Genomic DNA, 13,121 nt, shown 5'->3' on the forward strand with positions numbered 1-13,121 from the left:
GTGCTTAATATTTTTATTTAAAATTGTTGTTGTAACTGAAGTATGTTTTAATGTTTCTTGTGATTAAATTGTTTACATAATTAATTCCTTTAAAGAGTCCTGATAAGGAGCATTTTTTGTATCCACATTGAAGTGATCTTACTACACTAATATGGTATCGGTTATCCTGCTTGGACACAACAAATATAATTAAGTTACATTTCTATGTGAGCTACTGAGTCTCATGGTCTGTGGTTAGTTCCTCTTTATTTGTGAAAGACAAATCTGGTATAAAGCTCCCACATTTTGCATCTGTTTTCTTTATTAGAGGACTGTTTCCTAAGCAATCAAGGAGGTGTTAGTATTGGCAGGAACTCAGGTATATGTGCTGAAGTGGAAGATTTCAGCCTGATTGATTAGCTCCTTCCCCTACAACTCTTGAGAGTTCAATAACTAGGAAATTGGTCATCCTGTTCTTTAGATGGTTGGTAATAAATACCACCTGTTTTTTATTCCGTTCTGTGTGAGAATGTTGATACATAAACAAGTTACATTGGAGTTGTCAGTGTAACAAAAACATGAGATTTATATGTTGAGGTTCTGTCACCATTTAAATTCACTTACAATGATGTTAACATCCCAGCCCCATAAATCCTCAAATGTTATTGGGTTTCAGTAAAAACAGCTGGATTGAGCCTAGACTCATTCAGCCACTGCAGCTTGAATTCCTTGTCATTTATTCTTTCATTTTCATGTGTTAATGTTCTAGCAAATAAAGAATGTTTTATTTCTTCTTCTTTGCTGCTATTTGGATTCATTTTGGTTTTATCTTCTTGGGGGTTTTGCTGAATGAGTACTTCTTTGAGAAAAGCTGAAATACATAGTTTCTAGAATTAAAACTTCCAGCTATAAGTACCAACTGCTAAATATCTCAAGCTACAAGATGTGCAGTCCTTCTGTATGAAATTATTTCAAATTTACAGTGGTGTTTATTAGCCTTTGTGCTGGTTTTGGCTGGGATAGAGTTAATTTTCTTCATAGTAGCTAGTATGGGGCTATGTTTTGCATTTGTGATGGAAACAGTGTTGATAACACAGGGATGTTTTAGATACTGCTGAGCAGTGCTTACACAGAGTCAAGGCCTTTTCTGCTTCTCACCCCACCCCACCAGCGAGTAGGCTGGGGGTGCACAAGAAACTGGGAGGGGACACAGCTGGGATAGCTGACCCCAACTGACCAAAGGGCTATTCCACACCATATGATGTCATGCTCAGCATATAAAGCTGGGAAAGAAGAAGGAAGGGGGGGATGTTCGGAGTGATGGCGTTTGTCTTCCCAAGTAGCCATTACACCTGATGGAGCCTTGCTTTCCTGGAGTTGGCTGACCACCTGCCTGCTGATGGGAAGTAGTGAATGAATTCCTTGCTTTGCTTTGCTTGTGTGCGCGGCTTTTGCTTTCCCTATTAAACTGTCTTTACCTCAACCCATGAGTTTTCTCACTTTTACTCTTCCGATTCTCTCCCCCATCCCACTGGAGGGGAGTGAGCGAGTGGCTGTGTGGGGCTTAGTTGCTGGATGGGATTAAACCATGACAGCCTTTCAATATGACAATTATGTAATATTTATGTACTCTGCCTACCTAGTCCCATCCAAATATGGATGGACTTTTCCAAAGCATATACATAAAAATTCAAAAACTTCTAACCCTAGCTCCTCCTAAACATGAATATCATACTCCTTCATTTAGTTACTGGTTTTGTTTCTTACTCCACTTCGTAAAACTTCATAGAGAAGAAAAATTTAATCTCTTTCTGAAGATAGTAGCCAAATAGAGAGGCGCTCCTCCCCTCAGGACTGGTTGATGATTAAACACTGGCAGCAATGCACTGGACCTTTTTATCTTCTTGTTTGCATATGTCAAGGTCTACAAAGATTTTCAGGATGTTGGAGTGTCTGGAGAAGTAGTGAGGGCCTTGATGAAATGCCTACATTTTCATATTGAGCGTGAGATGATTATATGTGAGTTTATATGCTGTGTTTATGGATCCTGTTCTGTTCATCAGTTGTTGTACCTCTACTTATTGTATTAGTAAACAGCATAATGCAGATGGTTTTGTGGATCTTTGTGCTTTGTACGATGGGCCTTTATAATGATTTCATAATATAAACAATAATAATTTAAAGCATTTCAGAACAGTGGCTTGATAGCCAAGGAGGGAGGAACCAGAAATGTATGATATTCATGGATTCACATTGGCAGGGAGGTTTGTGGGAAGCAAAGTTTAACTGATTTGGCTTTCACCGAAGCCTTTCACTGCTTTCTGAGAAAGAGCAAGACTTCCAGTTTTAACTGGCTGACTTTTTACTACAATTTTGTCTTCCAGATTGTGTTTAATGAAGAACTAGGAAGTCCATTTATTATAGCACACAGTGTTTCATTTGTAAAATCTGATATGCATTCAGTAGCTGTGCTGCTGCTTAGGGTAGAAAAAGATGAATTGGACACAAAAGGAAGTGGTTTTCATATTACCTTGGAATGGGTTACAATTGCAGAGATAAGCAAAGAGGGTAAGTGTTTTACATTTATATTACTGGTGAGTAATGTTTAAAAAAAAAAAAAATCATGCTTTTATTCTTTTGTCTTAGAAGTTGATTGTTCTTCAGGTTCTGATACTTCCTTTCCCCAAAACTTCAGCTTGGATTTTACATAGGTAATTTTTTCTTACATTTTGAGATCAAGTTACTGGTTGTAGACTTAAATTCTGACAAACATTTGGAAGACAGGAAGAAGTAAAGTTTTATACCTGTGGTTAATGTAATTAGAAAATAAGATAGACCTTTATGATGTTATGAAATGCAATTCCTGTTTAGCTTGATCTTGTAAAATCGAGGTTTTACAGAAGTATTTCTAAGTAATGTCTGTTATACTTTTCAAAATGTTGTACAGCTGGATATGGGGTTTTGTTTAGTTATGTTTTGGGTTTTTTGTTGTTTTTTTTAGCCTTCAGTTAACAGTGTCATGGGATTGGAATTAGTATGAGATAAATATAAGAACTGTAGCATAAAAAGTATATGCTGAGTATTCTAGGTTTTCCTACAATAAAAGAGCACGAAGTTATGCAGTTAATTTTAGACCAACACATTAAAAACATATTAGCTAGTGTATTAATACCTACTAATTAATGTATTATCCTAATAAAGCTTGGCAAAGGGTAATTTATCTGTTCAATATAACCATATATACTTACATTAAATATCATGATTTCCATAAAGGATACAAGACCCCATGCTTCAACGTCTGATCTAAAGATGTGTGGATTAAATTAACTTACCTTTTTGGGAAGACTGTGATATGGTCTCGTTCATTATCTTCCAAAAAGTATAGTTTTGATACCAATAGAAACAAGATCTTTAACTATTTGAACTAAAGCAGTTGATTGCATACTGCGATGTTACTATGCAAACGTTCCTCCATCTCCTACATATATAGCATGGATAGGAGAATGAGTGGCTTTATTCACGTTGTCTGCTGTTGAAACCTTGGGTGATGGACATATTTCTGAGAGAGCCAGAAAGCCATACGAGATCGCCTTACGCTTTTGTGGCCAGCTCAACAAGAGAAAGAAACCTCTGAACATTACTGGTTATATCTTGCAAGAAAAATTAAATTGGTAATACTGCCAGTCTAGAATTGAAGACCATTGCTTAAAGAGAGCACTAACACAAACTTTTATGATATTTTATAATACTGTATATTTTCATAAACAAATTCTTTTTTACAGTGTGTTTTTTATAACTTAAGACAAATGTTCATGGAATGAAACTTTTTCCATAAAAGTGGATTTAAAAATCTTTCCAAAAATCTTGCCAGTTCTCCAGCATTTCCAAGGAACAGACAAAATTTTTGTAATTACAGCCAGCAGATATGTAAATAACAAGATTCAAAGCAAACTTTAATTATGAAGAGAGAAATAAGTTTTGATTTCTTTTAAATAAACATCTTGCAAATCAGAGTGATGTATGAACCAGTCTCAAAGATAAAACCTGTTTTGAGGAATTATAATATTTTACACCCTCTTTTATCAGTAGGCAATTGCTGTGCTTAACTTTTCTTGAAATTCTGCCTGTGGGTGCAGTTTATAAAATCAGATTCTAGTAAAAATGACTAGTTAATCAACGATCCATTTCTCAAATTACCAAAATCTATGCTTCATCAAAGCAAAGCCTTAAAACATAGTTATGTCTCTTGACACCAACAACTGAGAGAGTCTCTGCAATGTCTGGTTGGCTAGACAAAGTGATCACACCTACCACTATTGTATTACCAAAGAACAAAAAATGGAAGCATGAAAATAAATCTGAATGGAAGCAGGGGTTAGGTCTGTTCACATCTTGTGTGGTACTTCAGAGGGTTGTGACAGAGGTATACCCTTTCAAAGTTTGTTGTTTTCTTTAGTTAACTAATGTTTTAGGAATCCTCACTGTAAAAGTTTGAAATGAAGAACCACCATGCTGTTTTATTAGGGTCAGAAAATGTTATGTGCTTAGCTTTCTTCTGACCTTCTTTACAAGAAAAATCATGTAGTATAAACTTACTGAAAAGATCATAAAGACTTACTTAAAAAATGTAAAAGTGTTGATGATTGATTGAAAATCCTCTACAAAAGGTTTTGTCACACAATGACAAGTTGTGAGGTTGTAGAGCCTTTTAATAAGTGAGCAAATGCTGTAAGAGAGACATGCAAACAAATTTGATATTCTTCAGTGCACAGTTAAATTCAGTCAGTTAAATAACAGCTCGTTCAATGAGTGGCTAACTTCGCACTACAACAAATACATGCTCTTTTTAATCATGTATCTAAGCCAAGGTAATCTGTTAATTTTTAAAGCAGGTTACCCTGTTGCCCGGAGTCTTCTGATTGTATAGATCTCTTACTCTGTCTCTAATTAGAATGGCTGAATCTCTTCAATTAATACCCCCCGCCACCTTTCCCCCCCCCCCGCCCTGACCAAACTTTTTAGGAAAAAGGAGGGGGCTTTAATTAACACCACTAAGTACCAGAATTACATTATAGTCTGGTTATTACTCTTTACTCCACTTCTTGCTTAGCAAACAAGATAACCAGTTGAGAGGACCTAAATTTTACCTGGCTTATCCATTATTATCTGTATTCTCCTATGACTTCAATGTTTCTCTAAGCTTAACATTGAGGTCAAACAGGAACACACTTTGGAGTACTAGAGTGGCATAGATGACTTTTACCATCGTAATCTGATCTTGTCTAATGTCTCTGCTAATGAGTTCCCAGTTTCTTTCAAGTAAAGTTGTAGTTACAAGTACAGTGATTTCTTTACTGAAGAGATGAAGCATAAATGTGAAAAACTAAACCATTCCTGTGGATAATTTTATCCCCTGTGAGAATTTATTCAAGTTGTTAGTTTTTTGCTAAAATTCCATTTGTACAATCTGTTACTATTCAGAAGTTGATCAATTACTGAGGACTCTGTGGGCAGTAAGATTCTAGTGGAAAAAGAACAAATGTCCTAAAACCTGTCACCTTACTAGTGTTTTGAGTCATCAGTTCGCATGTGTTTGGGAGCACATTAGGGAATGGCATGGTCCTTGACACCAGTAGCTAACCTCTGGGACCTCCCTTTTAAGGGGCAGTGTTTTACAAAAGTTGAGGAAGAAAAGGAAGTTGAGGAAGAAAAGTTGAGGCATTTTCCATTATGAATGAAGTGTTACCACTAGCTATTTCATTGCTTCTCAAGTTTTTACAGCAGCTCAAATAGTATTTGGAAAACTTGTTTGTACAGAGGCTGTGAGTGGTTTTGTGAATTGCTGTGCTAGCTGTGGTCAACAAAGCCATCATAAGAAAACAGGGCAATGTTAGATTAATTTTAGGGTCTACATATTTAACAAAATCTTTGGAAAACAGAATTCTGAGAAATTTATTTTTAAACTACAGTCCTGTGATTTAACTGTCAGGATTGCTTAGTATATTTAAGTGTAATGATATTCTCATATAATAATTTGTCTTCTAGAAAAATATCACCACTAAGATTTTTTGTTTGTTTGTTTTAATTTTATAGGTGATCATAGATACGAAATCTTTAAAAGGAGAGTTTTACAAGGAAAATCAGTCCCCCATTATGCAGCAATAGAGCCGAGTGGGGATGGTCTAATGATTGTCTCCTACAAACCATTCAAATTTATGCAAGATGAAGATGAAAAATTAGAAGAAAATGACGATGCAAAAGCAACAAATGAAAAGAAAGGTAAGACTTATCTGGCAGATTATGATAGGATACTCTCTTGGCTTAGAAAATAGCTTGGCAGTTCAGCATCTGTTTGGAAATTCGAGCAGTAAACGTTTGTCTTAATATCTATCATCCAGGTTTTTTGTTTGTGTTTTTTTGTTTTGTTTTTTGTTTTGTTGTTTTGTTGTTGTGTTTTTGTGGTTTTTTTTTTTTTTGTAAGGACAGACTGGCTTTTTTTGTTTGTTTTCACCCTGGGGAGTTGTATTGTGCATAACCTATATGAGAAGCTTTTTTGTATGGGAGACACTTAAATAATTTTGTGGTCCTAAGGAAGAGGATATTTTGCAAACAGAACTATACTAAGTATTTGCTATCAGTTCAGTTGCTAAGGTAGCACCTAAATTTAGGCATCTACATCTGGCTGAAGTACTCAAATTAAGATGCCAGTCTTCCTAGATGAGAGAGGGCAGGGTGGCACCCATTGACTCCCCCAAATAGTTGTTCATCAGAAAGCTCTCTGATACGTAATTTACTCCTGCCTTTCTAAACTTAAAAAAAAACCCAAACCAACAAAACCAAAACTTTTTAAAGAATTAGAATCCTGTAAAAGATTATCTTTTCTCCAGTGGGAAAGCAGTTCAGAAAAAATAATAAATGTCAACAAAAGGCATCCATACTTCTTTTTCTTTGAAATCAAAACAAAATTAGCTATGTAAAATCCTATTAATAAAGTTATTTTATCTTAAATATCACTGAGCTCTGTAATAAGTATGTTTATGTAGTTATATTTTATTGTTTCAGATTTGATGTTTTGCTTCTGAATATGAGACATTGGTTAACGAACCAATCCTAGCTGAGTGATACTAGCACAATCTTTGTCAATGGTACAAAAATCTATTTGGGAAACAATACCAAAAGATCAATTTTCTGGAATGTATTCACATTATACACTGTGATAACTGTGATGTTATACATGTAATTGTATTAAGCATAGTCTGTACGTATAAATTTTGAGGCAAAGGAGTTCTTCAGTGCACCGAGCACCATAATGCAATGCCTATGCAGTTGTCACCTGAATTAGCAAGTTCAATGTTTTAAGGATTTTAAGAGCTTCTTGAATTGTGTGCTAGGTATGATTAAAGAAACACAGCAGAGAGCACTGTATGGCTCTTTGGATAGCGCATTTCATGTATGTTTGTGCACATATGGTGTTGCCAAAGCCCAGAAATCTGTAATGTGTGGAGTGCTGTTTGCAGCAATACTTTTAGAAAACTTCTCATGGCACAAAAATGTAATGGTAGAGGAAGTACTGACACCTGAACTCCTAGTTTAGAGAGAAGTCTAATACCTCTTTAAGAGAGAATTTATTTTGCTAAACCTGATGTAGGCCATAATTTTAGTTGCATGGTTATATAAAATTGCAGGCATAATAGATATCAGATAATGAAACAAGATGTGCCAGCAACAGCACTCTAATTTTTATAGGTTTTTACAAAATAGATAAAGAAATATTAAGGTGGTTATGTTGCACATTGGTATTTTGGTTTTTAATTTGTTCTTTCATAGTCTCCTCTGAACCTTTTTGACAGCTTGTGAGAAGACTGTCTTGAAGACTTGGGAGAGGGGAAGTCTAAGCTAGTTTTTTGGTGTCATTCAGTTTTCTTATAAATTAAGACTTTTACTGTCAGATACAATCTGTGTCAAAGTTTAGAATTTTGGAGGCTGTCATATCTCAGATACTAATAGTTTCTGAGAAGTATATTTGTAGCACCTATGACTGATCCATTGCAAACAGGAAGCTCGTGGTAACGGACAACAGTGTAAGAGTCCTTCCAGAGTCACAGTTGCTGACATGAAGCTTAGATCAGCTAAATCTTGTGTTGTATTGTGACAACTTGAGAGCTTCCAAAGGATCTATCTGTACTTTACTTTTCCTCTAAATAGGAAGGTAACATGTACAAGATTGCTCTTTAGAAAATGAATACGTCTGTATTTGTGTTTTCTGTGACCAACTGTGCACTACCCAATCATGCTGTCATAGCCTTCCTTTTGTATAAACATTTCTCTTAAAAGGCCACTTCTTGTAGCAGTTTAATAATCAAGATAGACATCAGGCAGTTTCTACACCCAGGAGCAAAAGTCAAGCATTACCTCTGGGCAGGCAGTTTTATTTCATCTCCATCAACTGAGGCAGGTGAAGACTACTCGGTCTTCTAAAATAATTTCTGTTGAATAGTCAGCGTAGCTTCTGGCAAAATAGGTAAGGAAAAAAAGTTCACATCTCTGAATGGCGTATACTTTGAGCATACAGTAGCTTGTCAGTACCACTGCACCTGATGCCTCTTCAACCAAATTATTCATCATTAATGTTTCAATGTATTTAAGTACATTTTGGTTATCAGTTTTTGTATGCTACAATAAACTCGGAGTAATAGTTAATGCCCATGGTATAACTCTATCAGCATATTTGTGTATAGACAGGAATATAAATGGCTCTCCAGACGAGGGACACAACTGAACTTGATTGCTAAAATATATTCTGATTATAAAAAGAAGAAACATTTTTTTATGTAAATTGTTCATCATGAAAGTTAGTTTCCACTCTTCCACAGACTTCTATTCCATATCTCCCAGCATTGCATGCTGTGGAATCCAGGACAGCATTTGTAATCTAGTTTTTATTTTTCTGTATGTTTCCAATTGTAGACCCTCTCTATTACTGGCAACAGACCGCAGATGATGTGACAATAACAGTTCACATTCCTCAAGACATCACTAAGGATGACATAAAAGTACACTTTGCCCCTGATAACATATGTGTCACACTGAAAGACCAGCCTCCTTTGATGGAAGGAAAACTCTATTCATCTGTGGACCATGAAAGCTGCACATGGATAATTAGAGAGAACAAAAGGTGTTGTATATGGTTTTTAGTTTTCCTATTGATAGGAATTGATTTTAAAGTGTATACCATATCTCTGACTTCTGGCCCCTCTGGGAAGGGACTCATTTAATGCTACACCCTGCATTCCTCCTTACAAGAATCTATCTCCTCTGCTGAAAATAGTTCACTGGCTTTTGCAATGCTATCTCACAATACTGTTTCTTTAGCTAATTATGAAAGTAATCCTCTCCTCTTACAGTTACTTGCTTATAAGCTACATGACCAGCTATTTTCTACAACAACATAGAACAGCCTTTCCAAAGTAATAAATTCTTTTGTTTCAGAAAAAAAGGCATTATGTATAACTGTCTGTACTGACAGCTATACCTGTATCAGACCAGGAAATGAAGAGATTCTACTGCTGAGCTGTGAAGCAGGGTTCTTTGCAACATTAGGCTACATTGATGTTCATAATGATAACCTCCTCACACTATTTTCACATGCTTTACCTGTGTTTATTGGCAGGTAGAGTTAAAGTCCTGTTCTAATGTTGTCAGTTGCCTTTCTAAAACAATATATGGTGATATGAGCTACTGGAGATTAACCCATGCATGTCTGTATGACTACCTGTTTTGTTTTTTTCTTTTTGTTCTCTTTGAGAATAATTGTGTCCATTTACTTCTAGTTGATCACAGTGGAAAAGTGAATGGGTAAACTGTTAAATGATTTTCATAAAGACAGGATATCATATAGTTATGAAACTTCGTTGATAAATTCAGTAAGTAAATTCAGTAATATTCTGAAGTACCAAAGAAAAACTTTATTTTTTCCAAATAGCTAGAAACCCCCCTAGCTATCAAAATGTTAAAAATAGCTTTGTAAGCAGAGTAAACTTAATTGATTCAACATTTTTTTTTTCCCACTAAATTTTGGGGTTGATTAGCCTGACTTTTACCCTGTTGTTTGTGTTAATGATTTCTCTTCTATTTCTGCTTTCCACAAACAGAAGCTTTTTTGGTAATAATGTAACATAAATTCTTCAGGTTTGACTTATAAATTCCTTATTTTGTTTTCCTAATCCATTGTACATTATGTATGTGATATAAAATTAATCTGTGTGAATTTAACATGCTGTAGACCTCAAATAGAAATGTTCATGGTTTTATTTGAGAAGTAAATTTTAGTTGTCTCTTTCTGAAATAAAAACACCAAAGAACGGAGAGGAAAAAGAATTCAGAGCTCCCTAAACCATAGTCAAATTTAGTTTTTAAAAAAATTTATTTCAAAACCTGTTAGTTCTAGAATTTTTAGTTCTCTGGTAGAGAATTGCAACCTAATTCTGGACATCTAATTTTGCTTTCTACTTAGACTCTATATTGTTAGCAGAGCTTCTGGAGGGCCCTTCAGAGCCCTAAACTGATCTCAGTGACAAGACGTGTTCAGCCATTGTTTTAGGGTTTTTTGTGTGTGCAAATTGCCTACACATTTGCATATGCATCAATAAAAATGCTTCATATCTGGAAGGTGACATAAGTATTCAGATTTATTTCCACATGTGTTTCTGCACATCTGAAAGGGAATGTGAAATCCCTGTATATTTGGAAATGCACCCCTCTGAGTTTTCTGTTTGAGACTTGAAGCTAAAAGCTTGTGTTATAAGCCACTTTCTTTATTGCAGTTAACAGGTGCAGTGAACACTTACATGCACCATTTTGTCCTACCTTGTAGGACATGAACTGAGAGAGCTGTTGAATGCTTAAATACTGCTAAACATACTCCTCTTGATCCTTCCACTTACAAGAGGGATTAAAAGTCTTTGCTTATCTTTGGCAGTTGTACTTCCCCTTGTGCTACCTGGTCAGAACAGCTAGAACTGAAGCACCTTCTAAATGGTTCAAAGTAAGGCTTAAGTTGTGATGAGTGAAATGCACTATGTGCATTACAAAAAACAAGTAGCTGATCTACACTTTAATGATCTTGTTCTTCTTTGTATCCTAAGCCTGTAAAAGTAGCTTGGAATTTCTATAGCTTCCTTTGTCAGTTGCACTGGTGGGTTTCTGTTTGTCTGCCTGAGGGAGGTGGGTTTGAAAGTCTGGAACGGACTAAACATTTTCTGCTCTAAAAGCTTTGTGATCATACTTCTGAGCTTTGAAAAGTTCATACATTTTACAGTCTGTAACTCAACGCATTGTTTATTTAACCTAGGGGTGTGTTTCGTTATTTAGAAGTCTCATATTAGTCTCTTAAATGTTCAAGTAGGGATTTCTGCACAAGTCCACAGATATCGGATATTGATATATATAGTCTTATTGCAAGATAGAGTTGTCCAGCTTCTCCAGGTATTCTCTTTGTAATGTCTGTGAATCTAGGCACCCAAATACTTCTTCACTACAGGTAAAGTATTCTAACCAGTGCTGGCCATTTATATGTCTGGTAGTTATTGTAGCTTTAGTTAATATCACAGCTATTATAATTAATGCATAATCACAAAAGGAGTTCAGAGTAGTAGGAGTGTCCATACTTAAATGAGAATGAGCTTAAATCAGTTGGTTTTCAGTGTCTGTTACAGTATTAAATTTGTGAGGTTTTGGTTTTATTTTTTCTTAAACTTGTTAGAGGCCGTGGTCTACAGGATGAAAAGTTAATCTTTTTTTTTTTTTTAACTGGCTACCTCTGGTACTCCTTTTAAGATATAGCAGGTATTTGTGGTTTGTTCACTTCAACCAAAATAAGACTGTAAGCTGCAGCTGTTACGTGTTGTTCTGTCAGAGTCCAATACTCTCTGACCAGGTTCTTTTAGATATTCCATGCATGGAGGGTGTAATGATGCAATTTACTGATTTGAAGACAGTTGATGTTACACAGGACTTCTGATTTAGCAGAGTGATACAAGATACACTGAAAACTCAATACAAATGCAAGTTACAGTTAGCAAAATATAGCAATTGCAATACACGGTTTAGTCACAATACCAACATGATTCCCATTACCAGTCTCTATAATATGCTCACTGTCACAACGCTGAGCATCCACACTTGCCAGGAAGGAGTACCTGGGTTGAAGCCAGCTCCAGCCCATTGCTGTCTTCCAAATTCTTTTGTTAGTTGCCTAGTTCTTATACTCTGCCTGGGCTGAGCCACATATTCACTCCCCCCCCATGCTGGTCTGGCCAACTCGGAGAGATATTCACACTCTTAATGAACTCTAGGAGAAACATTTACACCACCGGTTGATACACTCAACTGTTGATAGCTGTTTATCTAAAACAAAGGCCACCCTTTGTGTTGAGATAAGGTCAGCTTCTTTGCATGATTCCCTGAGCTTAGTGGGCACATCCCCTTGCCCATCTCCACCAACCATCTTCCATTGTCGGGGTTCGTTCAGTGAGTCATATTCCAGCCCTTGGGGTTTAGTCTGTCACAAGCTCTGTGACATGTAGCACTGGTTGCAGCCTGGAAGCACCTTGTGTTGATCATTCTGTAAATGCAGAACCATAGGCTAAGTCCTCAACCAAATAAATTAGTTAAGTTGAAGGGTGGGGAAGAAGAATATAGGCTGATGGGGGAGGAGGAATGCAAGGAAATGAGTCAATAAGTAAAACTGTGTTTCAAGTTTCCTTTTTCGGATGTGGTTCACGATGGAATTTGTCTTGGATTTTCCAACAAGTATAAGAAAAGCAACAAGGTCTGTCAGTATATTATACATATTTGGACATTTACTGCTTTTGCTCTTCCTAGGATAAAGCAATGAGCCACTATTTCTTGAAACAAGCAGGTTTGGTGAAATTGTTGCTTAAAGAGTAATTTTTGTATATGGTGTCATCACATTAAAAAAATATAAGAAAGGAGTTGTTTCTGTGGAAATAGAGGTATTTCCTTTAAATAAGATAAAAACTAATTTTTTTCACTGGGAAAGTTTTGCAAATACTCTGTGGTAAAGGACATACATTTAGCAAAATATAAACTTGCCTATATCACTAAGCATATTTGTCTTTTAT

The 13,121-nt window shown here is 35.8% G+C and overlaps 1 protein-coding gene across 1 annotated transcript in view; it reads left to right on the plus strand.

Annotated features, from left to right (window-relative positions):
• The window catches only part of NUDCD1 (NudC domain containing 1), a 52,778-nt gene that overhangs the window by 20,485 nt on the left and 19,172 nt on the right, over nt 1-13,121 (plus strand). Inside the window, exons 4-6 of the mRNA XM_072852025.1 lie at nt 2,364-2,547; nt 6,073-6,258; nt 8,947-9,154. Of these exons, the coding sequence (XP_072708126.1) occupies nt 2,364-2,547; nt 6,073-6,258; nt 8,947-9,154 (578 nt within the window). The remainder of the gene's footprint in view (nt 1-2,363; nt 2,548-6,072; nt 6,259-8,946; nt 9,155-13,121) is intronic.

This window comes from Ciconia boyciana, chromosome 2 (assembly GCF_034638445.1).
Source record: "Ciconia boyciana chromosome 2, ASM3463844v1, whole genome shotgun sequence".
NCBI lineage: Eukaryota > Metazoa > Chordata > Aves > Ciconiiformes > Ciconiidae > Ciconia > Ciconia boyciana.